The sequence below is a fragment of the Halichoerus grypus genome, chromosome 7, assembly GCF_964656455.1.
Source record: "Halichoerus grypus chromosome 7, mHalGry1.hap1.1, whole genome shotgun sequence".
Taxonomy (NCBI): domain Eukaryota; kingdom Metazoa; phylum Chordata; class Mammalia; order Carnivora; family Phocidae; genus Halichoerus; species Halichoerus grypus.
Genome location: NC_135718.1, coordinates 72,091,632 through 72,116,807, shown reverse-complemented (window position 1 = coordinate 72,116,807; position 25,176 = coordinate 72,091,632). Strand labels below are relative to the sequence as shown.

Here is a 25,176-nt window from a genome sequence, read left to right as displayed (position 1 = left end):
CAAAGAGCGCTTAATACTAGGGAGCAGTAGCAGAATGAGAATCATAGTACCATTTTATTTGCACCTACATGGGTGCTTTTATGTTATAAGCCTCCCTCTCCAGAATCACTGTTTGATATACCTAGGATGTGTCTGTGTGTGTGTGTGTGTGTGTGTGTGTGTGTCTGTGTTATGTGTACATGTGAGTGAGAGAGGGAGGGAGGGAGAGAGACCTCATACTCTAAGATGCCATAAGTCTTCTTGTGACCCAGCCACACAGAACTAAGCAGAGAATTAAACCATCCAAAGAGAGTTAGACGTAGAGAAAGGTGACAGTCTCAAGGTAAGCCTTGGCTTAGCTGTTTGAATCTGCCTAATGTTGTTAAAGAAATGCAAGGATTGAGGGAAAGGGATATGGGTGCTAACCTTTAATTTACGGTAGTGACCTAGTCCTCTAGTAACTATGGCCCTGTTACTCTGTTGCTTATCTGCTCTTCAAGGAGAGTATAGTATCTCCTTTCCTGGGAAGATGCTAGAAAGGGAGAGGGGAGAGGCAGAAAGCTTTTTAGCTTGAGGAGAAGGACAAAATGAATGAATAATATTTGGAAGTACCACTCTGTACCCTGGGAATTAATTTTCTTGTGGGATGGGAATTAATATTTTTTAAATCCTCATTTGTATTGCTGATTAAGTAGAAGGTGGCTCGGTTTGTCTTTTGCTCTCATAAGTGATAGCGGCTACTGTAATGTAGGTATCTTTTTATTGTTTGATATGAAATGTCTTTGCTTTCTGACTTATTTCTTTGTGTGAAAGGAGGCTTCGCCTAAGAAGGTAAGCAATTTCTTAGGCTTTTATATAAGATAAATAAAAAAGAAAATTTAAAAAGCTAATATTAGAAAGAGTGATAAAATATGACCGTGCCAGTCATAGGTTGTTTTGAAAGAGCCACAGTTGCATCTCCATCCCATTATTTCCTCTACCACTTTCTGATGGTTTGGTAGTTTTAGTGTCCTTGCCTTGCATGGTCCACATTAGAAAGAAACAAAACTAGGGGTGCCTGGGTGGCTCAGTCGATTGAGTGTCTGACTCTTGGTTTTGGCTCAGGTCATGATCTCATGAGTCATGAAATGCAGCCCCATGTTGGGCTCTGTGCTCAGCGGGGAGTGTGCTTGGGATTCTCTCTCTCCCTCTGCCCCTGATGACCCCCCCCGCGCACTCTTTCAAATAAATAAATACCTTTAGAAAGAAACAAAACCATATAGTCTTACCCTGGAATCATTGTTTAGACTAGTCACCAGTTAATAACATACAAAGAAAGTATCATGAAAATCACTCTCATTGTGAAGCAGTTGCCCATTAATTATCTTAGCCCTTTCTTCAGTTCTACTAAACCTTGTTTCCTTGATTTAAAAAATTTTGTTCTGTTGGTATTTTATTTTGGTTTATCGGCTATTTACTCTTTTGCTCATTAGGGAAATGAAAATTGAGTGAAATCATATAAGGTTTTGAAAATCTGGTAGGAGAAATTTTTAAAAATGAAATGGGCTTAAGTAGTAGACATCATGTTTTTGATTAACAAGGGATTTGTTTTCTCATATATATACAGCTTGCACTATATATAGTCAGATATTCAGTGGTGATATCTGAATCTTTTGTAATTTTAAATAAAAAATGTAGCATGGTTATAATATATTTTGTATTTTCTTTAATAGGCACACCTATTAACAAACGGCCCGTACTTGGATATCGAAATTTGAATCTCTTTAAGTTATTCAGACTTGTACACAAGCTTGGAGGATTTGATAATGTAAGTATTACAGTTAGAAATGAAACATGTTTTTTCATACATGTTTTCTTATCTAAAAATTACCTAGAATTGTATACTAATAAAAACTTAAGAGTAGAAGGAAAAGAAAATGGAAAGCACAGGTTAGAAACAGGTAGCTTCCTTAGACCAAATTTAAATTCAATTAAGGATTTTTTCAAATGAACTTTCTGATTTACTGTTAAGTTTGTCAAACTTTCATAAACCACCTGTGTATGTCTGAGTCACCGCACAACCATATTGGTAGAAGTTCCTTCTATGTTTCTTTTCCACTAGACTGTAAGGTCCTTGAGAGTTAATCTTCTTTATATCCTTTATCTCTTCCATTGTGTCTGACACACACACACACACACACACACGTACATGCACATATGTATATGTAGAAACATGCAGAAAAATCATCGTTGAACTGAAGAAATTAACTTAAGGTCGCCATGATGTATGGTGTCCATTCAATTAAGATTATTCTGGGGGGAAAAAGTATTCTGTAGATAAAATGTTTTACTAAGATCCTTAGAACTGCTTTGATTTATTAAGCTTACAGGTTTTATGGGAACTAATACATTACTTAAAGAATTTTATATGTGTCTCTTCATTACAAATTTTGATTTAGAAACCTGAATATTTTCTTAGGTACTACGCTAGAGCTAATTTAAAAATCAAATGGCCTAATATTTCAACATTTGTAATTCTGAGATTTGTTAGAATACTAAAACTTACTTTAAAATATTGTTGTATACCAAATTTTTTATTTAGAATTTATTAAGCTAGTTATTTTTCATTCCTTTGAGACCAGAACCAACACATATAAACATATATATGCTGCATTAATCAAAATTTTATTATATTCCCACCTTTTACTTTGGGAGTTTTCATTTTACTTTGTCTGTTAGATTGAAAGTGGAGCTGTTTGGAAACAAGTCTACCAAGATCTTGGAATCCCCGTCTTAAATTCAGCTGCAGGATACAACGTTAAATGTGCTTATAAAAAGTAAGTCAGTGTACTTGATATACCTACATTCATTACTTTATCTAGAAAGCAGGTTAGAATTTACTGTATAACTGAGGCTAATTATTTCTTCTAAGAAGAAATCAGAAATTTTTACTAGACTAATCACTCTATAATAGCATTTTCTACAGTGTATTCTACGAATACTAGATCAAGGAGATATTCTATGAAGAAAGTTTTTGTGGCCAAGTAAATTTGGAAAGTACTGTGTAGAAGTTAAAATGCCAAAGTGTTAAAAAGTCAAGGGTTGAATCCTGGTTCTGCCAGTTATTAGCTTTTGTGCCTCCAGGACCATTTCTTTATTCTCCTAAGCTTCAGTTTCCTCGTTTGTAAGATGGGATGTTAGTCCTTGCCTCGTTGGATTACTCTGATGATTAAATGAGATTTCATGTGAATGAAGAGGCCTAGTGCATGGCATGTAAGAAGTGCTCAACAGATTGATACTCTACTAATACCTTTAATAACTACTGTTGTTACATTACTCTATTTAACATTCTGACTATCTTTTCACTTTTAGTGTAGTTTTTTTTTAAAGATTTATTTATTTGAGGGGCGCCTGGGTGGCTCAGTCATTAAGCGTCTGCCTTCGGCTCGGGTCGTGGTCCCGGGGTCCTGGCATGGAGCCCCACATCGGGCTCCCTGCTCAGTGGGAAGCCTGCTTATCCCTCTCCCACTCCCCCCTGCTTGTGTTCCCTCTCTTGCTGTGTCTCTGTCAAATAATTAAATAAAATCTTTAAAAAAAAAAAAAAAGATTTATTTGAGAGAGAGGGAGGGGGCTGGGCAGAGGGAGAGGAAGAGAAAGTCTTAGGAAGACTGCTGAGCATGGAGCCCAACACAGGGCTTGATCTCAGGACCCTGAGAACAAGACCTGTGCCAAAACCGAGTTGGATGCTCAACTGACGGCACTACCCAGGCGCCCCTAGTGTAGTTTTTTTAATGACTTTTTTTCTTTGAAAAATGTTTCTATTTGGGTTAAAGAGATTGGGAAGAACTGAACTAGAATAAACGAGAGTATCTGAGAACTTAAAAGAACACATTTTAAAAACCATAACTCTACAGCAATATTTTGAAATGTTTTCCCAAATGTAATTTCTCTTCGTGTTTCCAGATACTTATATGGTTTTGAGGAGTACTGTAGGTCGGCCAATATTGAATTTCAGATGGCATTGCCAGAGAAAGTTGTTAACAAGCCATGTAAAGAGTGTGAAAATGTAAAAGAAATAAAAGTTAAGGAAGAAATTGAACCAGAAATCAAAGAAATAAAGATTGAAGAGGAGGAGAACATAATACCAAAAGAAGAAAAACCTACTGATGATGATACTGAAAGAAAGGAAAATATTAAACCCTCTCTGGTAAATCAGATACTGTTAATAGTGTATGCCTTCTTTGGTATATTTTCTACCTAGTCTGTAAAGTTTTCATAGCTTATTTATTGTAAAATGTTATACTTTATTTTTTGTGCGTTTTCTTCATTAAGTGCTATTTTTGTATTTAAAATTAGTTGTTAGCGATTTTTTCTTAGTGTTTTAGGAATGGCAGGAGTTTCTTAAAATAACTACTACCTTTCTCAATATTAGTATTGGTTGGCACTTCCTTTTGCTAACAATTAGATCATGAAATTAGGTTGACAGTGTATACTTTTGTTGGTTTAGTTCCTCTGATCTTTTTCTAGGGAAGTAAAAAGAATTTATTAGACTCTATACCTACACAGTCTGATCAGGAAAAAGAAGTTAACGTGAAAAAAACAGAAGAAAATGAAAATCTGGAGGATAAAGACGAAGAGACAACTGGGGTAGATGAATCCCTCAGCATAAAGGTAGAAGCTGAAGAAGAAAAAGCAAAATCTGGGTAAGAAATTTGTTTTTGGTTAAGATGCATTTTGGCTGAATGAATTCTAGTAATTTGCTTTTTGTTTGTGTGTGCATGTTTGAATCTAAATTTGACAAAATACAGGATTATTGAGTGGTTTGCATTTATTATGTAAGTACCATTTGCCTCCTTCAGAGACCCTGCTAAATGCTACTTTGTAGCAAAAGGTCATATTTTTGATCCATTCTTCTTGCTCTCATCATGGAAATTTATGAAATTTTGAGCTAGAGAAAAAGTCCTTCTTACTACATTAAGCTATTCTGAATAACCAGATAATATAAATTTGGGAAGATGGCTTTCTGTAATGTTTTGTAGATGGAATGTTGGCTCTAGATTTTAAGAGTTGTACTAATTTCTTAAGCAAAAAATAAGAATGGAAAAGTGCTAATAATTAGTTTTCAAAAGGCCAAAATTGTTATATTGTGTTTAATGTGACAGTAGCAATTTCTTGTTTTGGTCAGTTTGGAATGATGAACTTATTTATTTAGCAATGTAATTTATGCACTGCCAGTGAACCCCTGGATTTTGTAGGTGATTTTTGGCATCTGGTCTTATTTCTGAGATTTAAACAACCTAAACATCTCCATTGTTAATGGTCCATTTAAATAAGTACAACCAAATGTTTTTGATCATTTTAGTATTTTTCTGAAATTTGGCCACAGCATGCAGACAAGCAGGGAAGGGAAGCAAAATATGCTTCCTGAATATAGTGAAAGGTGTTTGTTTAGTATACTTTGTTATATATCTTTGTACAAATGTGTATATCGAGTACTCCTTACTGCTATTGGAGATTATCTCAGCTATTAAGAAACTTAGTAAGTACTTAGCTTTTTGCCTAAAATCTCTTGATCATTTTAGTGTCCTCTGAAATTTTGGCTGTAGCATGCAGATAAACATGGAAGGAAAACCTGGGTTTAGATAAATATAGTATAAGTGTTTTCTCATTATACTTGGTGTTGTAGTCCTGTGTGCACGTGTATATTTGAAGTACTCATATCTGCTACTGGAGACTATTTCAACTCTTAAGAAACTTAGTAAGGATTCAGCTTTTTGCCTAAAAATCTGATTTTCATATCTGCATGTATTTCTGGAATATCTACTGTGTGGGAGGCACTGTGATAAGCCTGTATTTTCTTTTTGTTACTAATAATTAATTTTTCAAGTTGGTGTTTCCGCTGATTTTATAGTGTAAACTATATATTGTAGGTTTTAAAAAATTCCTTAACTCTATAGCTTTTTAATTTACTATATATATTTATAAATGTTTCATACCACAAACTGAAATTTTCCTGCTGTGACTGCCCTAATTTGGTAGATGTTCTTCAGAAGTGTTGTGTGTTGGGAATGTCCAAGATTGATTTCTGAATTTTATTAGATAAGTGCAATAGAAAATTTTACAATTATAAAGAATCATATGTATTTCTCTAGCATGTAAACTTTCTCTAAGTAATTAGCTGCTACCAAGAACTTTCCGTGTCCTTCTCTTATAGTCTAGGTATAGGAGATTAAATAAGTTAATTCAGGTAAAATGCCAGGTTCAGTGCCTGGCTCATAGTAGGTATTAATAAATTACAGGTTTAAAAAAATTTGTTCCATTGTAAGGAGTGTGACATCAAAATGGGAAAATTTGGTATTTCTTTGTGAATTCAGATGAAAAATACTGATACATTTGGTTTCTCAAAATACAGTTCTTTAAACGATAAGTAACAGTGTGTGTGTGTGTGTGTGTGTGCGCACGCTCATGCACGTGCGCAGGTGCAGCATGCACGTGGGTGTGAGTGAGTTATATATATAAATTTAATTTTTAAAATCTGTATGCTGGTTACTTTTTATACTTTCAAAGGGTATCTTTGTTCTGTGTTCTATCTTGTTTAGTGCATCTACCTCTGATTTTTGCCACTGAATTACTAGAGGAAAGAGTAGAATATTTTATTTGGCTGATAGTAATTGTGTTGTTTGCTTTTTTATACTTTAGTATATTATTTAAGTGCTCTTCATTTGGTTTGTGTCTGAGGTTGATATTCAATGCAAAATTTTATTTTTAATTTTTGATTGCTTTATTATTACAGAGTATTAGGGTTTTATTCCAGATTAAAGATTGCCCTGGCTGCTACTTAAAGTAGGATTGTGCTTGCTATTATTGGCATTTACCAGTTGTGGTCAGTGCACTGTATAATGTAAGACCTAGTTTAGAGTTTGTTTTCATTTAAAAATATCTTAGACGTTTTATTCTATATCTCTCTTTTCCCAATATATGATGATTCTGAGGTACATGATAAATCTCCTCAGTGCATAGTAAATTGCTTCTTTTGTTGTGGCCACTAAAATACACTTCGTTTTCTCCCTGATATGCAGAGCTATAAGTTTATGATTTAAACAAGTAATATTCTTCCCCCAAAAAATGTCTTAAGCATTTTAATTTATATATATATAAACATTTATTTATTTAAAATTGTTAATAATAGTTTATCATCCATAATACCCTTTCTGGTAATTTTCTAGATATTTTAGCCTTGCTAATAATTATTTCTTCATTATAGACATGTTAATGTATTTTTAATAATAGAGTTCCTATTTTTACCTCAGATTATAGCTGGTTTTGTTTAGGTCTTAATTTTTAAGTACCTATTCATTTGAATATAAATGAGTCTTTAAAAATAGAAATAATTCTTGAGATTCTGTAGACTTTGTGATGTATTTCAGAGAAAACTGATGCATTTGTTACTTCTGTAAACTTAGACTTAATTTCACAAGACTATTAGGTTTCCTTTCATCCCTCCTGGTTCACTATGTAGAAGCAAAGGCATAGAAGAATAAAAAATCATTATAGTGTTGCTTATGTTACTATAGATTATTTTTGTTGCTTACACAACTGCATAATTAGGAATGATAATAAAGTATGTTATTGCTAAAAAGTTTGCATAGAAGAATATAAAACCAATTATCAGTGGAGAAAGCATTTTATATAAATATTATATTAATCAACTTTTAAAACGTAATTACTTAGCTATCTTGTGGTTCTGTTTTATGGTCTTTGTCAGCTCTAAAGTGATGGATTCTTTTTGAGAGAAAAATTGTAAAAAGTATAGACATAGTTTTTATACTGTACAGCAGATAAAAACTTAGAACTAAATATAGTTGAATTTCATTTTGAAGTTTTTTAAAAATAAATCTAGTGTTTGGAAAGATTTATAATTTAAGATTTTCTCCAACTTGTTTAATACAGATTTGTGGCTAATATAAAATGAATGCGAATGCTCAATTTTAAAAAGTGCACAATATTGAGAAGATTGAAATGGTCACAGTGCTGCTTCTAGAATGATTTGACTTTTAGTTTGATATTACTTGGACTTGGCCTTATATACATATTTCATTGGAACTTCAAAGTTGAGAGAATTGGTAGAAGACTTTCAGTAAATATACGGTAAAGAAAGCAGAAATTGTAGCAAAGTTTAGAAGAATAGAAAGAAAAAACTTGATGTGATATTGATGTGAAATTAATCAGATATTCCTATGAAAGGTAAAATAATATTTCAGTTAGCATAACTTTTGAAATTTTGGTTGGAGCACCTTTTGAACTCAGTAAGACTAGCTGTTGGCTAGTAAAAGTTTTGTTTTAAACAACATGAGGCTGGAAATATTTGAATAAAAATAACTTTTAGTCTGAAAATGGCTCTCAGGTGTAATGATTTTTGTTTTTGTCAACACTTTTGTATAAAACATTTTTATAATAAAACATGAAAAAGTTGTTACAGTCGACCTTACTAGTTTCTTATACAACTTCTGTTCTGGCTGCTGGAAATTTTCTTTTAATGCATTTTTCAATCTTCATTTTCTCTAAATTTATCTTTCTGTAACCATGGTCATCTTATACAGTTTTAGTTTTTAACGTTACGTTGAAACTCAGAATTTCATACACATGGAACCTGCTGTTCCCGGAGCAGTCACAGCCACGATTTTTATCATTTTATGTGGTTTGGAACTGAAAAGCTTATGAGGTGTCTTTTATTAACTGCAATTTTTTAAACCTTTCAAGAGATGAAACGAATAAAGAGGAAGATGAAGATGATGAAGAAGCAGAAGAGGAGGAGGAGGAGGAGGAAGAGGATGAAGAGGATGATGACAACAATGAGGAAGAGGAGTTTGAATGCTATCCACCAGGCATGAAAGTCCAAGTGCGGTATGGACGAGGGAAAAATCAAAAAATGTATGAAGCTAGTATTAAAGATTCTGATGTCGAAGGTGGAGAGGTCCTTTACTTGGTGCATTACTGCGGATGGAATGTGAGGTAACTTGAGTTTTAGCTAGTGATTACTACCTAAAAACACTTATAAAATAATTTTCTATTTTAAAATTGAATTAACGAATTACAGACTTGTCAGTATTCTAATTGAGGTCATAGTAAAAAAAATGTAGATTTTAGCATGTAAATGCCTCACGTAGTGACTTCCTACTTACTGTTTTTAATACTTACAAGATATCCTTAGTGTCTAGAAAACTGAAATCTATCCAGTTGATTTTTGTGTTATACATGTAGATTAACAGAGGCAACATTGGTGAAATTACAGAAAAATCTTTTTTAAAGTTAAAAGAGTTTTGAGCTTCTTGATGTCTGCAGGTTACTACTAGGCTTCTTGCTCTCTTGCATTTTCAACTACATTGCCACAATAACCTCTTCTTTGTAATCTTAAGTCATCCAGTAGGCAGGGATTTTAAAGTTGTGATTTCTTAAGCTTTAGCCATTTTAAGAGGGCCTTTATTTCCTCATTAACAGCTCTTGCGTTACAGCCTTCTTCAGAAGCCTCAGAAATTTGTCTATTTGAGACAATATGGTGGAAGTGTAAGCAAGTCTGCTTGACTAAAATAGAGTGCACTTTCTGACTGCTGCTAACCCTAGGGGGATGAAAGGGAAGACTAAGGTTTGGTTTTAGGTTGTGTTCAATGACTTAAGTTCTTTTCTAACACAAGAGTTCTTTGGTTTATCCAGAGATTTTGTATTTGAATTTTATCCAAAATTGGCAAGCCTGTTTTAGGATCTGGTCATTTAGAGGATCTTTTAAGAAAAACTTAGTTCATTTTGGAATATTTGATATTATATTTGAAATACAGCCAATGATAGGGTTGTTGCCCTTGAAAAGTTCACCATAGAAGTTTTAAGTGGTGGTTTCAAGGTGTACGTAGTGTCTTCAAGGAGGAATATAGTTACCATGCTTTTTATTTAAATTGTATTCTGTGATTTGGAAAGTTATTAAAACATCATCTCAAATGCTGTTTCTTAAAAAAAAAACTGTAGTCTCTGTTTCTTAAAAGTCCATTTTGTGTCGTCCTGTTGTGGCATTAGGAAGCTCTAGGAAGCATGGCTAATCTGATTACCTTTCTTATTTAGAAAAAAGTACAATTCTGATCCATTCTGAAGCTTGGAAGAAAATAACAATTTAAGTCATAAGGAAATGTTCAGAAGTTTTGTTTGGGACCCGTTCTTTATTATTTCTGACCAGCAAGATAAAGTTTTGGATTTTAAGAATGCTGTTATCCTAAGTGTTGTCCTGAAACATAAGCTTTTCCAGAGAATCAGTTTCAACATCATGTGTAATTTACCCTTTTGTTTGTTGGCTCTTATGCTACCTCTGTGTGCATGATTTTCCTCACCTGAAGGGCTGGCTGTTACTGATCATGTTCAAAGGAAGATACCAGATATAGCTGCTCTAAGAATATTTTGCCCAGTCTTTGATATTTAATCATTTTGATCTTACTAAATGATCTTATTAATATAAATGTAGAAGGAATTCCATTTATGCCTAGGATGTAACTGTAAATGTTGAATATGTTAGCTTAAAATTAGGAAGGAAAAAAATTGAATCAGGAAAAATTAATAATTACTGAGTAACACCCACAGGGATAGATAAGAGCCACATCATCTTTTACCTCTCCTTGAGTTCTTCAGTCCTAGTTATTCTGCTGGTTTATATAATGAGGCAGTTTTTCTAGTGGCCTTTATTAAATGCTTTAAATTGTGTGACTGGTAGAATTTAGGTGTTCTCCAACTTGCAGTATTATCGGGGCTTGATTATTTTCTATTATCTCATTAAACAGAGAGGAGGCCTAGTAGGTGAAAGAATTGAGACACTCATGAAATTATTCTGCAAGGAAGATATACAACATTCTGTTTGTTAAGAAAAGATGGATTAAAGGCGAGAGTTATCCTAGGAACACTTGGATTTTAGAGGGTAGAAAGAGAATGTCGGTATTTTAGCTTTGAAACTGCTAGGGGGTTGGGTAGGGTAAGGGAAGACTTCGAATGGAGGCCTTCAAGTTTTTAATAATAGAGAAAAGAAAATGAAACCTAGTTCAACAAGACAAGCCTATGTTGCTGAGAAGGATGCCATCTACTCCTCACACCTCAAGCGTTTGTATGGTCTGAACTTTCAAAAGAAGAAAACTAACCAACTTGATGAAGACCTGTAGAGTGGATCTCTCCACACTCCAGCATCATAGAGAGGACTGTACTTCTGTAGATTAGCAGTTAATTTTCTTTGAGTCAGTAGAACAGTGCTCCTATTTCTCTCTGAAGCTAATCTAATGGGGACTGCAACAAATGCTCACCAGTTCTACAACAAGTTTCCTATTATTCCGGTGATCTTCAGCTTGATCTTTGAATTTACACTTAAGAGACGTGAAATTAGAAATGAAGATTTATGCACGAAAGTTCATGAAAATAGTTTTATCTTCAGTAGAAGTCATTCATTACTATAGCAATTTAGGAAATTTTATATGAAGCTATTATGTGAGTTTTGTTTGATCCTGAAAGGTCACTTTCCAGTGAAGAAATTTTTCTTAAAGAAAATAAGAATATCTGTCTTAGTTTAAAAAATACTGTTTTTCTGGTAATTTCTACATTTTTCCTTTTTTCTAAAGTGCTGTGTAAACCTTTATATTGATATTTTTATTTGTACCCCTATTTCACAATTGAAAATGTTAATTTTTACTACATAGAGGATAGTGTTTGGGCCAATTTGTTTTTTACTACCACAACAGAAAAAAAAGGCTTACATCCAGTTTTATGGAAAATAGCCAGAACTCTGGATCTTAAACCACATACTGGCTTATAAATGGTATAATGCTGCTACAGAATTTTTCAGATGAGGTGGTCGTATATCAAACTATTGTCCGATACAAGTAAACTTGGCTAGATTGTCACGTGCTTGGAGAAAAGTCAGTGCTTTTTTTATAAATTGTTTTTAACTCTCCTAAAAATAACATTCAATCTAGAAAAATGGCAAAATATATAAAAGTAGAAAGACAACTATTAATATTGTAGTATGTTCTCTTTCAGTCTTTTAAAAAACATAGCTCATATGTTTTTAAAAATTATAATCATACTTTAGTAATTTTTAATAGTAGCCTTTCTGTTTGTTTTCTCTTAGTGATGTTAATATTTTATAGAAGTTTTTAGTACCATTAGCTAATTGATCCCTTTCATTCTCAAGTTTCTAAGTCATGCCATAAACGTGGGAGTGATTTTTGAAAATAAAGTTACACTTTGAAATTCAACTGCTATAATCTCTGTTGCACGTGTTGTGTTTATCCCCCGTTCAGTGATACAGCTAAGTGTATTACAGCTATCTAGACTGCTTGGCTTGGGATTTAAAATACATCAGTATTCTGTTATGTATTGAGGCTGATTTATTTTTCTTCCATTTCTAGTTTGGCTTTCCATAATCAAGGGGTTGGGAATTTGATTTGAGATTTTTTTAATATTGAGATTCATCAACTGCGTTAAAAAGATAGCCCCAAGTAAAAGAGAAAGGGAAAAGCAACACTGAAATTTCAACTGTAAAACTCCTAAGTAACAAGTTAGTTCTATTCCATATTATAAGTTATAGGAAACTGAAAATAAGATAAATTATACTTAAATATTTTACTTGAAATAAAAATGCATATTTTTATTTTATTTTATTTATTTATTTTTTATTTATAAAAAAATGTTTAAAAAATATTTTACCTCTCGAAGCAAATTGGCTCCTCCTTTGAGGGAATGGGGGTAGGGGAAACTAGTCAAAAGCTTTCACACATGGCTTCAAACCCACTTTGTGCTAACATTTAGCAGCTTTTTAACAAACATCTCTTCCTTTATTTGGCATACAGAAGTTCAATATCATGTGCAAAATACTATGCTTGGACTGAAGATAAAAAGAAGTGGTCCCTATTAAGGAATTGATTGTCCAGGCAAGGGAATTACCCCACCAGGATTTACACTCTCCCTCCCGAGGCTCTCAGCTCTCCTTTTGTGTTGCTTACCTTCAGTCACTCCTTATAATCATTTCTTTTGACCCACATGCTTTTCTGTCGCTCTTGTGTTGCTTTGTATTCCTTCCTTGACAAAACCGCTAGAACGCTGCTTAAATCTCACGCTCTTACTCCTGGCCTGCATCTGTGCAGCTGATCCTGTCTGGAGAAAGCAAACAACCACGCTGACTTCTTTTAAATTCATGACTATGAACTTCAAGTGGTCATGATATGTCTCTCTTCCATTCACTCTCCTACTTTCTCAGAAGACTGTTTCATACTGTTTCTTACCTCTCCTCAAATGCCCAGCATCTCTTTTCCGTCCTCATTTTCAGTTGGTGACCTTACTTTATAACCTCATTGAAAAATTGAAGTGAGAGGGCGCCTGGGTGGCTCAGTTGGTTGAGCGGCTGCCTTCGGCTCAGGTCATGATCCTGGAGTCCTGGGATCGAGTCCCGCATCGGGCTCCCTGCTCGGCGGGGAGTCTGCTTCTCCCTCTGACCCTCCTCCCTCTCATGCTCTCTGTCTCTCATTCTTTCTCTCGCAAATAAATAAAATCTTTAAAAAAAAAAAAAGAAAAATTGAAGTGAGAGGAGAATTTTGCAGATTTCCACATCTGCCTTCTTACCTGCATCTGCTGCCACATTCTCTGCCTCTTCCTCTTTAGTCATCTGTGAAAACAAGCATGCTACTATCTCAAGGCATTCTTCTAATTGTCATGCCTTCTTTCCTAAGTCAGAGACATGGGCCCAGAAATTTTCCCTTTTTACCCTCTCTTTTGTCAGTTTCTCGCTCTGTTTTGAATCATCCACGTCTGGACCTGCAGTTATTTCTCCCATCTCAAAACTCACTTGAGCTTTACCTGCTTTTCCTACTGTGCCATTTCTTTGCTTCATTTCCATCCAGCAAAACTATGAGTTTACACTTGTCACCCAGTTTCTCTCCTGTTGTTTTGTGTAAACCCACTCCAATAAGGCTTTTGCCCCTATGACACCTCCCTGTCATAGCTGAATTCCATCCTTACTTCTTGACCTCTTGTTACTTGTCTCGTCAGTGGTATTTGACCCAGCTGATCGCTCCTTCCATGATAATTTTCACTTGTGTTCTAGCTGCGACAGCAACAACTGTTTTTCTTGTTTATTTTCCTTTTCTACCATCCCTCAGTTATCCTCTTTTTTCTTGTGTTTTCTTCTGTGTAGTCGTGCTCTTCTTTTATCCTTCTGATACCCATTTTAGCTTTTTTTACATTCCATTCCTATTTTTCCAGTCCTAATTTGAGTCACTTTTCTGATACTGAATTTTTCCAAATTATTTTTTGGAGCTAAAGGGATTTGACCTTCTGGAATATAACTTACACCTAGGACTGTGGGCAGTTTGTTTTTTTTTTTAATTGTTCAAGCTTTCTACATCAGGACCACATTACTTTCCAATACAAAAGTGCATTTAACTTTAAAACATGAAAAAAATCCCAATTCCATATTCATTCCTTTAGTATCCCTTACCACATCTAGAAAAGTACATGCCTGCATATGGTAAGTAGGAAACAAATACTGAACTAAATTGGACCTCCCAGCAACATAATAGAAGTAGAACAGAAGTTAAAATCTAAATAAAAGGGACTGGTCTATAAAATGATACCTATAGAATATAGATATATAGAATATAGAGACTGATGGGGGATTGGGACGGCTGTGGCCTGGCTCTCTCACTGGAGCCTCTTGATGCTTTTATATGTGGTAATTCTTTAACTCTCTGAGGAACTGTCCAACTGTTTTCCACAAAGGCCATTTTACATTCTTGCCAGAATTGTATCAGGGTCTGGTTTCTCCATACCCTCACCAACATTTGTTATTTTCTGTTTTTAAAAAATGTTTATTATAGCTAACCTAGTGGGTATCTCATTTGGTTTTGATTTGCATGTTGCATTAACATTGCATGTTAATGACTAGTGATGTTGAGCATCTTTTCGTGTACTTATAGGCTATTTGTATGTCTTCCTTGGGGAAATGTCCATTCAAGCCCTTTGCCCATTTTTGAATTGTTTTTGTTGTTGAGTGGTAGGAGTTCTTCCTGTGTTCTGTATATTAATCCTTTCTCAAATATATAATTTGCAGATAGTTTCTCCCATTCTGTGAACCCGCAGAATTGTCTTTCACTCTCTTGATAGTGTCTTGATGTACAATAGTTTTAAATTTTGATAAAGTCCAAATTCATCTATTTTTTCTTTGTTGTCCATGCTTTTGGTGGTGTATCCTAGAAAATATCACCAAATCCAGTGTTGTGAAAATTTCCCCGTGTTTTCTTATAAGAATTTTATAGTGTTAGCTCTAATACCTAAGTTTTTGACCCATTTTGAGTTAATTTTTATATGTAAATATGCTAGTCAGTTCTTTTTTATGATCTCTTTTTGTCATATGAAGAGCCCATCTCCTAATTAGTAACCAAAATGGGGTTGAGGGTGAGAGACTAGAATGAATCTGACTGGAAATACTCCTGCTCTGTGACTTTCCTTTGGCTCTGTCTCCTTTTGTTCCTTAAAGAATTTTTATGTCACTTCAGCCTAATTTCTCTATTCCTTCTGTTTGCAGAATGTTCTACGGCCTTACTTTTTTTTTCTTTTATTTCCACGTAATCTGATCCTTGTCATACTTTCATTGTGTAAGCTGTTGGTCTTAGGAATGTTGATAAAAGAGTACAGAGTTGTTCTGTTCCTGTGCTTTGAAATGATTATTCTGGTAATGATAGAAAGAAAAGCAAAGTACTCTAGGAACTTTTCTGCTTTATTGCTATAGTACGGAAGTTAAAGAACTATAAATGAAGACCATTTGACAGTGGTTTCCAACTGAATATCTGCAAACTTGTTTTAGAGGGCGGGGAGGACACATTGCCCCTGTCTTTTTAACCAAGACTTTCAATTCCCTTTGCATGTTTTTCCTCCTGCTGTGTCCCATTCATTTTTTCTTCGTACCTCACTGTCATGTTTTCAAAACTCTCAACTTCCCCAACCCTCTGTCACAGTCTCCCAGCTTATTCACTTTTTAGGATGGAAAACATACTAAATTAAAAAGTACTATGGCAGTCAGAGGACTGTGTTACCACTCGTGAAAAATTCTTATGCAGTATGAAGATGCTTTGTATCAATACAGGCAGTCCTACCTGTAGAGACAATTAAAGTAGTGAATAAAGTGAACATAATAATTTGTACTTTAAAAATACGACTTTTGAGGGGCGCCTGGGTGGCTCAGTCGTTGAGCGTCTGCCTTCGGCTCAGGTCATGATCCCAGCGTCCTGGGATCGAGTCCCCCATCAGGCTCCCTGCTCGGGAGGAAGCCTGCTTCTCCATTTCCCACTCCCCCTGCTTGTGTTCCTCTCTCGCTATCTCTCTCTCTGTCAAATAAATAAATAAAATCTTAAAAAAAAAAAAAAACGACTTTTGAGTCGACTGGTTTTTCAGTGCAAGTGAATATAAATATTTCCTTCCTGAAAAAAGATTAGTAACTCGGGTATTTTTGCACTCAGATGGACTTTCTTTCTTTGTGTTTACTTAGAGTGTTTACTAAATTGAGCCTGTTCCATTCAGTAGTTTTTGTAGACTGGCAGGTACATTTAATGTAAAACATAAATGTGGACCTGTTCATTTGGTGGTTTTGTAGATGGGTAGGTCCATCAGTATATTTGTCTAACTGTGCATAAATACTAATCCCCTAAACATATCAAGGATTAAGAAAGTAAACTTTTCAGGTACTTTTAAAAGTCAGTATCTGCGTCACAAAATACAGTGAATGCCGCAGTTGTTAACCATTTGCAGTGATCTCTATAAATGAGCCTGGTACAATGCTCTGTGATATGTTCTTAACATTACATATTACCCCTGCCTAAAGACCTATACCTTTGTTTCATTTTACAAAGTTAAACTCTTCGGGAAAACCAATTGATATAATTACTATACCATGCTCTTGGGCTACTTGTGTCAAATATTAAATATGATTATGCTATAATATTCAAGTTATTGTCATTCTGTTATATTCTTAATTATGCTGAACACCATGTGTCTTTGATGTGGATTTAATATTAAGTGTTATATGAAGTGGAAATATGAAATGTTAATGACATGCTTAGAATTTTATTTTTTCAATAATATAATGCTTTTATTTTTGTTTCATTATATCAAGAACATGACAGAAGGCATTAAATTATGTTCAGTGGGTCTTTTATAAATTTTGCTTTAGATATTCTCTCAGATTAAAAATATATGTGTAAATTGAGATTATTATAGAAAATTCATGAAGTGGGCAAATATTGATAAAATGGTTTATAAAGTTTATAATTTAATAACTGTTGCTGCTTTTCATATGACTTGGTCTTTTTTCCTATTACAGTGTCATACTTTTTTTTTTTTCTATATTTTTTTACTTTAAGGAAGGGGAAAAATTTCTTTCCTTGCTAAGATAGCCTAAATTTCCACTTTAGATGTGAGATTTTTAAATTCTGAGTTAGTTATATGACATATTAACTTTTTAGATAGATAGACAAGATATAAAGTACATATTGTTCACCTGTTATTAAATGAGTCTAATCCTTACAGAAAACAAAATACAGATGATTTCAATATTTTATCTAAATTAATGGTTTTTAGATTTTATATTTTTTATAATTTGTATACATATTTCAAATAGTGAGTTTTTTAATATGTCACTTGGTTTTGCTTATGAAATTATTTTTTAAATATTTTTATTCTGCATGTAATTATTATTTTTTTAAATCTCTAAGGTTATGTCTTTGGGGTATGTATTAATGCACACTGATAATATTTCTTTGAAAGTGGTTTGGTTGGGTTTAAGAAGAACCAAAATCTGAATTGATGTGGGCAACAGGACCATTTTGGTTTCTTATCTGGTTGACTAACATTCTTTTCCGTTTTTATCATTGCTAAGTGATTTCTTAGATGATTTGCCAACACATCCAAACAAAAATCAGAAAGCTGTTTTTCTCTGTTTTTCTCTGGTGAGAGCAAGTATGTTACGGTCTCTGAATGGTTCCTTCTAGCTTTGTATGAATATTTTAACTCAACACATTTAAAAATTCAAATATCTATGTGGCTGCTTCTTTCAGAAAGTTCAGAAGGTTTGTATTGTTAATTTTGTAATTACTGCTTAGTGTTGTCTTCTCTGTTACATGGTAAGCTCCTTGTGGGAAGGAGCCATGCTGCTTTCATTCCTGAATACTCAGTGCCTAGTGCAGAATTTGTCACATAAATAGTACCTAAGAAGTATTTATCAAATGAGTAAGTCCTCATGCATACTTTTAGTCACGGAGTTTCATGTAATTTTTTACTTTAGGGATCATCTGGTCCAGCTCCTTCATTTTATATAGGTCAGGGAGCAGACATTTATAAGTTAAATGAGTTGCTCATGCATCTGTTCTTTCATGTTTGTTCCATTAGTTGAATATTAGATGATCTCAATAGAGATATTCTCAGGTATGCCATATATATACTTTGAAAATATTTTCCTTAATACTTTAGTTAAATATCTGATGAGATACTTGTCTAGATTTTATCCATTAATTACAGTGGATTTATTGATCATTGAAAAAGTATGGTCTAATTACTAACAGACTTAATTTTTTAATTTAGTACTTGTTTTTTTTAATTCAGTATTTGTTTTAATACTTGTTTTTCTCAGTTTTTCCATATTTGTTTTTATTTATTTATTTTTAAAGATTTTATTTATTTATTTGAGAGAGAGTGAGCGAGTGAGAGAGTGCACACACACACACAAGCAGGGGGAGTAGTGGGAGAGGGAGAAGCAGGCTCCCTGCTGAGCAGGGAGGCCCATGTGGGGCTCTATCCCAGGATCCCAGGACTACAACCTGAGCCAAAGACAGATGCCCAACCGACTGAGCCACCCAGGCGCCCCTCAGTATTTGTTTTTAAATAGAAGAATTCAGTAATCTTTTCATTGTGCCCTGGCAAACTGTATTTCCTTTTGTCACAAAGAGGCCAATTACTGGCTTGTGATCATAATTTCTAAAGGTAATGTCCAATTAAAGGCAGGACAGTTTTTATCAATAATCCAAACTACCTGGTTTTCTTCAGACATTGTCATAGAACTCTTTTATTGCTTGGATCCAAAGCTGCAAGTCATTTTGTTTGTAGGCCCACTGCTTAGCTTACATTTCTCTCCTAGTTCTCAGACTACATGATCACTAAACATGACAACTGACAGCAACAGGCCCGCTAACCTTGAAGAGAAATCTAGGTATTTAATGAGAAAAAGTGGTTTCTCTGAAGTCTGAAGTCCTGTTAACCCAAAATATCTGTTAAGAAGTGTTCTTCCTATGAAGTGGAGAGACCCCATCCAAATATGTGCTCTTGATGCCCTCCATGGTACTTAAAGCAGAATCGAGAATATTGGAGAGCCCCTGACTATCGTAGCTGAGGGAAGGATAGCATGACTGTGTATTTGAGGATGTTTGAGAAAAGGACTAGAAACCTTTTCAAATTAAAAAAAAATACTGCATTTAGTTATTAAGATTCTTGTATTCTTTAAGAATGTATTTTGAAGGATGAATGGATATCTTAATATGGTACCCTAAGGAGAAATTGAGAACTATTTTATGGTATTCTGTTTCTTAGCTGCAATTTTCTGCTCTTAGCCACTTCCAGTAATTTCAGTTTTTATGGTATTCAAGATATTTGGATTTGAGCTGAATTTTCTCATTTTCTATCTTCATTGATTACTTCCTTATTATGCCTATAGTAAATGTGTGGTCTCTTTTTAATATATATTAAATATACTGTATTAAAAGTCAAAGTTTATATAGAATGAACAGCATCAATTTCTTGTAGTTCTGAACTAGATTCCCTTCATTCAAGTATTTATTCTTGGTATTTGATAGGGAGTCAGAGATCTTGACCCACTAATTTTGCTTCCTTTTTTTAAGTATCTGGCACTAGTAAAGTCAAAATTAAATTGGCCTACCTCTTTCTTACATAAGTTAGTGTTTGTAGGAAATGTTGTGGGGTTGTTGGGTTTTTTTGTTGTTGTTTTGTTTTTGCACAGTTTTTTTGTTTTTCTCTCACATGAACTTATGTATCTCTCCTTTCTGTTCTTTGAAAGTATTCTGTAAAGAAAATGGGACACTTGCATGTTACTCTGAGTACTTACATAAAGGGAAGGAACGTTTCTTACTTTTAAAATACAGTGATCATGGGACGCCTGGGTGGCTCAGTCATTAAGCATCTGCCTTCGGCTCAGGTCATGATCCCAGGGTCCTGGAATCGAGTCCCACATCAGGCTCCTTGCTCAGTGAGGAGCCTGCTTCTCCCTCTCCCTCTGCTGCTCCCCCTGCTTGTGCTCTCTCTCTCTGACAAATAAATAAATAAAAATCTTTAAAAAAAAAAAAATACAGTGATCAGTTATAGCTCTCAGTTTATTCTCTGATCTTTGTTCCTTGTAAGATTAATCAGACAACTAAAGTGCCATTTAGGACCTCATTAAGTTTTGAAATATTTGTCTGGGTTAATGTTTGTGTCAGCGATCTCAACTTTTATTTGGTAAGGGCATTTGTAACCTGAAAGCTCTCCCTTAACCAAAATTCTCACGTTGTTTTCAGTTCTCCCTCATCACGGGTTGTGCATTTTTAATGTGGCTTTTCCAGCTGCTGATCTATTACTCTTCTCTGTGCTTACTCTGGATGGGACCTGTCATCCATGCCCTCTACCATTATTCTGGTATTGACCAGAATGTTTTAAGAGGCAGTCCCTTTCCCATGTTTCTCTAACTCTCTACCTGGTGCTTTTTTGGCAAGCCTATTGCTCTCAAAGTCAACTTACTTTCATGGTTTGAGTTTTCTTAATCTGTGAAATAAATTCATTGATAGACTTTTAAGGCATGTTCTAGTCCTAAAGGCTATTAATTATAATAACAATATAAATGTTGTGTTACTACATTTTGTAAAAATAGAGAATAAATCTGGCAGAGAAAAGAAAAAATCTAAAAGAATAGTGTCAGAACAGGGGAATGCCCAAACAAACAAAAAACACTGAGAAAGTAGAACAGAAAAAGGCAAATAATAAAGGAGTAATAAGATTAGCTAATATTTATAGGACTGTAAGTTACCATGTACCAAGTACCTATTACTTCAATAGGAAACATATTTAAAGAATTTTCCAAGTCGTCTCCTAAAACCATACAGAATATTCATTATTTTAAAACAAAACTGTCATCCAAAATAGTAAAACCATAGTATTCAAGTACTACTATTCCAATATTTTAGAAGTGTGTGTAGTTCCTTTCATCTAATTCCAGAATTTGTCTTTTTTTCTTTTCTGCCTGGTCCAACGCTCTTTCCACATCCACAGTCACTACTTTAAGTTCTTCTGATAGCCAGTCCTCTTATAGGACTCTTACAGAAAATGATTACCAGATAGCATCTGTACACTGATGGAGCTTAGGCGGTGGGCATCAGCCTGTACCAAGGCAGGAGCTTTTATTTTATTGATGTGTATGTTTCTTTTAAGTTATATCCATTCTCTCTGAGTCATACAGAAATCTTGCTCCCTCATAGTGAACATCTTAACTATGGAGGCAATAACTGTTTTTTTGCTTGTTTGATGTATTTGGTGTTCCACGTAAGATAGACAAATATAAGAATATCGTGGTGATGATCTTAAGTTGAAAGCTACTATTTTGCCCTAGTTTGAAATATAATTCATGTCAGAAACCCAAGTTGACTAGTAAAGATGTCTGATATTACAGAACTAACTACATAACAGTCTTCAGTTAAGAAAGGTAAAAAATACTATATCCTTGTTTAGCTTACATTGATGTTCTGTATAGCCATCATGAACTATCTTCAGTTATCTCATAAGAAGATAGGAAGCTTGTTTTGTTTTCTTTTAAACAAAGTACACAGCATTGACTTCCATAACTATATCCAAGTAAGAGCAACTTCTAGGAGTTTTCATTCAACTTTGTGAAGGGCAAGGATATTTTCTGTTCGTTTTCCACCTTCACTCCAATTTTGGAAGGAACTAAATTGCTTTCATCTCAAGCATAATGCAATTTTCAGTATTCATGGGAAAGTTAAAAGTACTATAAATATTTAGGTAGGTGCTACTGTACCAGTAAAGTACCAAAAGGGGTGTGTTGAGTAGAATAATAGTATTTTGTTTTAAAACTTTTCAAAGTTCTTATCATGATTGATTTTTGAAAACTATATGTGCTATGCAGTCTTACCTTTTTATTTTTCTTTTTTAAATATAGTCTTATTCGATACAGAATACACTAAGTCTGATGTTGAGAATGGCTTGACCAGGGCCACATAACTAGCCTGCAGGGATTATGTGAAGACTTTCCTAGAACTCATTCCATTCTTCCTCATTCTCTCTAATTATCACTGTGGCCCTCAACAGCTTCCAGCAGATACAGACATAATCCCTTGCCTGGGGGTGTGCCCTCAGCTTTACTGATGCCAATGTGTACTGGCCGGTAGCACTTTGCCTGGGCGTTGTTACAGGCGTACTTTCCAGGCCTCCTCTAGAGCAAGAATATCATTTATTAGTCAGGTAATGACCCAAGTCATTTACTTCCTGGCTTAGGGCCTTTATACTTCATTTAGTACCTCTAATAATGAGGACATTTTAATTTAAAAGCTCATTTTCAGTTGTTCATGTTCTGGAGTTGAAAACGTCAGGGAGTTTTCCATTTTGTACAATAAATGTATATAACTTTGAACATAAAAAGAGGTTAATTCATTTTTAATGTTTCTTCCTTCTAGTTGAGTTTTTACAAACTGCCATTCTTTTTTGCTTTAAACAAATAGCTTTATTGCAGTCAGGAGTAAGTTGCACCGTAAGAAACTCACACAGATTGTCAGCATTGAGTGGAAAGGCCATCAGAGCTGTTGACTGTTAGTTGTGTGTATTTGTAGGAAGCGTCTCAGAATATTGAAAAACTTGGCCGAGTAAAGCTTTCCTACTATTTTATGAGAAGGTTTTTTTTTTCTATTGATTTTGCATTGTCTGTAAGTTATAATATTATGCTCTTCTATCACACAATGTCATTTAAAACTAGAGCATATCGGTGGCGCCTGGGTGGCTCAGTCGTTAAGCGTCTGCCTTTGGCTCAGGTCATGATCCCAGGGTCCTGGGATCGAGCCCCCCCTCGGGTTCCCTGCTCTGCGGGAAGCCTGCTTCTCCCTCTCCCACTCCCCCTGCTTGTGTTCTCTCTCTCGCTGTGTATCTCTCTCTGTCAAATAAACAAAATCTTTAAAAAAACTAGAGCATATTACCTTAGCTTCCTGATATGTCTGGGGGGGACAAAAACTGTCTACTTACTGCTTAAAAACAAAACAAAGTAGTAAAACAAAAAAAACGTAGAAAATATTGTGGTTTCTTTACAATACAAATTTGGTTTCTTTTTGGTAGCAGAGTAAGGAGCGCTAGTTTAGACATCAAGAAATCTTTCTGGTCTTGGTTCAGCCGGTAGCTGACATTATGTCCTTGGGCAGATCACTTCATCTCTCTTTTTGGGTCTTGGTAGCTTTATTCATTGACCCAGGAGGTTGAACTAACTGGTCTCCAAGGTCCATTCCTGTTCTAAAATGTGATGATTCTATTTATGAATTTCTCTTTAGTATGGCATAGTTACTTCTGTGATGTTTTGTGTACTTACACAAGTTTCCTTTCATTTTAGATATGACGAATGGATTAAAGCAGATAAAATAGTAAGACCTGCTGATAAAAATGTGCCAAAGATAAAACATCGGAAGAAAATAAAGGTAAGTGCTTATTTTGCTACATCATAGCTGTTAATTAAAGAACTTTTCCTCTAAAATGATGCATTAAGCGTGTGTGCTTTAGTGTTAGTAGAGATAGCAATACTCTTAGAACAGCGAATTTATCAAATGCTAGATTTGGGTATAGTTAAAATTGTCAGCTTATGGAAAGGTCTTTTGGAAACAGTACTAAATGATCTTTGAGGCTTTTTTAGTCCCAATATTGTGTAAGGCCACCCAGCCAGGTTTCACTTATTTATTCCTGTCCTTTTTGCCCCTCTCTTCGCCAGCTAGGAGCCATAAAATAGTGTGGCTGGGAGCCTGGTTTAGTGTAATGGTTGTAAACTACTCAGAGGAAGAAAAGGAGGGGAGGTATCTGAAGGCAGAGGAGAGCCTCTCTGCACCTCCTCTGTTTCTCTTCTTCTTTATCTGACTCTATTCGCAGGAGCTTAGAATGTGTTCACAGGATCCTGTTAGCCCCACCATAGATGGGTACCATGGGGAATCTATTAATGAGCTTGTGTGGAAATTAATGCTACTGTTGTGCATGATAGAATTACTCTTATTTATTCTAAGTCTTTTAATTGTTTTATTAGAAAGTCGACCATTAACTAGGTTTTAAAATGTTTTTTATCTTTTTAATGGCTTTTTTAACTTTGAATGATATATGTAGGTGAGGTGTTCAGTAGTTTTTCTGAAATTCAGTCTTCGTATTCACAGTGAGAAGCTGTTTCCTTTCCTGCTGGTGGCCCCAAATAGTGCAAGCTTTCCCCCAGAGTGGTTGTTCTTTTCGCACTGTAAAATTCGGTCTGTCCTTCAAGTTTTGGTGTAGCAACCCGGGAACTACAACTAGGGCTTCTCAAACCCCTTTCATCTTCACTTTTGGTCTTTATTGGCAAGTATGGAAATCAGGATATTTAGCATTATTTTTAGCTACTGGAAGAGTTGTGTGCGAGTGGTGTTAAAAAAAAGCCAGTTTCTGTATACAAAGCAAGTTTTAGGAGGGAGTATTTCTCAGGTAGAGGAGGGGGTAGGGATGGGAGAAGCGGCATTAGAATATTCCCTAGGGAGTTTTTTTCCCCTCAGTATGTATTCTCAATTCAGTTCTTGGCCCCTCCCAGGGCATATTACAGTTCCTGGTCATTAGGGAAGAGGCATGTAAATTTTGAAAAAGCTTCCTACCTAACATTCTGATATTGCACACCCCTCTCTCACTCTGTCTCATCTGTCTTCTGATAGCCATTAAAAGTCATATTTGAATTTTGAATCGGGTGGACCTTTTCTGCCCTCAGAATACATGTTACATTATGATCTCTGGAATAAAATAATGAAGTAGTGAAAAGGCTAGCAACAGGAGACAAATGGAGCAGCACTAATTATTGGTAGGTTGGGGTCATCTACCTGCACATCAGGCTTTTCAGTCCAT

General features: G+C 34.8%; 1 protein-coding gene across 7 annotated transcripts in view; it reads left to right on the top strand.

The window, feature by feature from the left end:
- The window catches only part of ARID4B (AT-rich interaction domain 4B), a 143,549-nt gene that overhangs the window by 94,579 nt on the left and 23,794 nt on the right, over positions 1–25,176 (top strand). For 5 of the 7 annotated variants that reach the window (XM_078077719.1, XM_078077718.1, XM_078077722.1 and 2 more), the window contains exons 13-18: positions 1,692–1,786; positions 2,698–2,795; positions 3,922–4,165; positions 4,486–4,661; positions 8,719–8,970; positions 23,669–23,753. In XM_078077719.1, the coding sequence (XP_077933845.1) occupies positions 1,692–1,786; positions 2,698–2,795; positions 3,922–4,165; positions 4,486–4,661; positions 8,719–8,970; positions 23,669–23,753 (950 nt within the window). The remainder of the gene's footprint in view (positions 1–1,691; positions 1,787–2,697; positions 2,796–3,921; positions 4,166–4,485; positions 4,662–8,718; positions 8,971–23,668; positions 23,754–25,176) is intronic. The other 2 variants (XM_078077720.1, XM_078077721.1) reach the window with 2 other exon arrangements.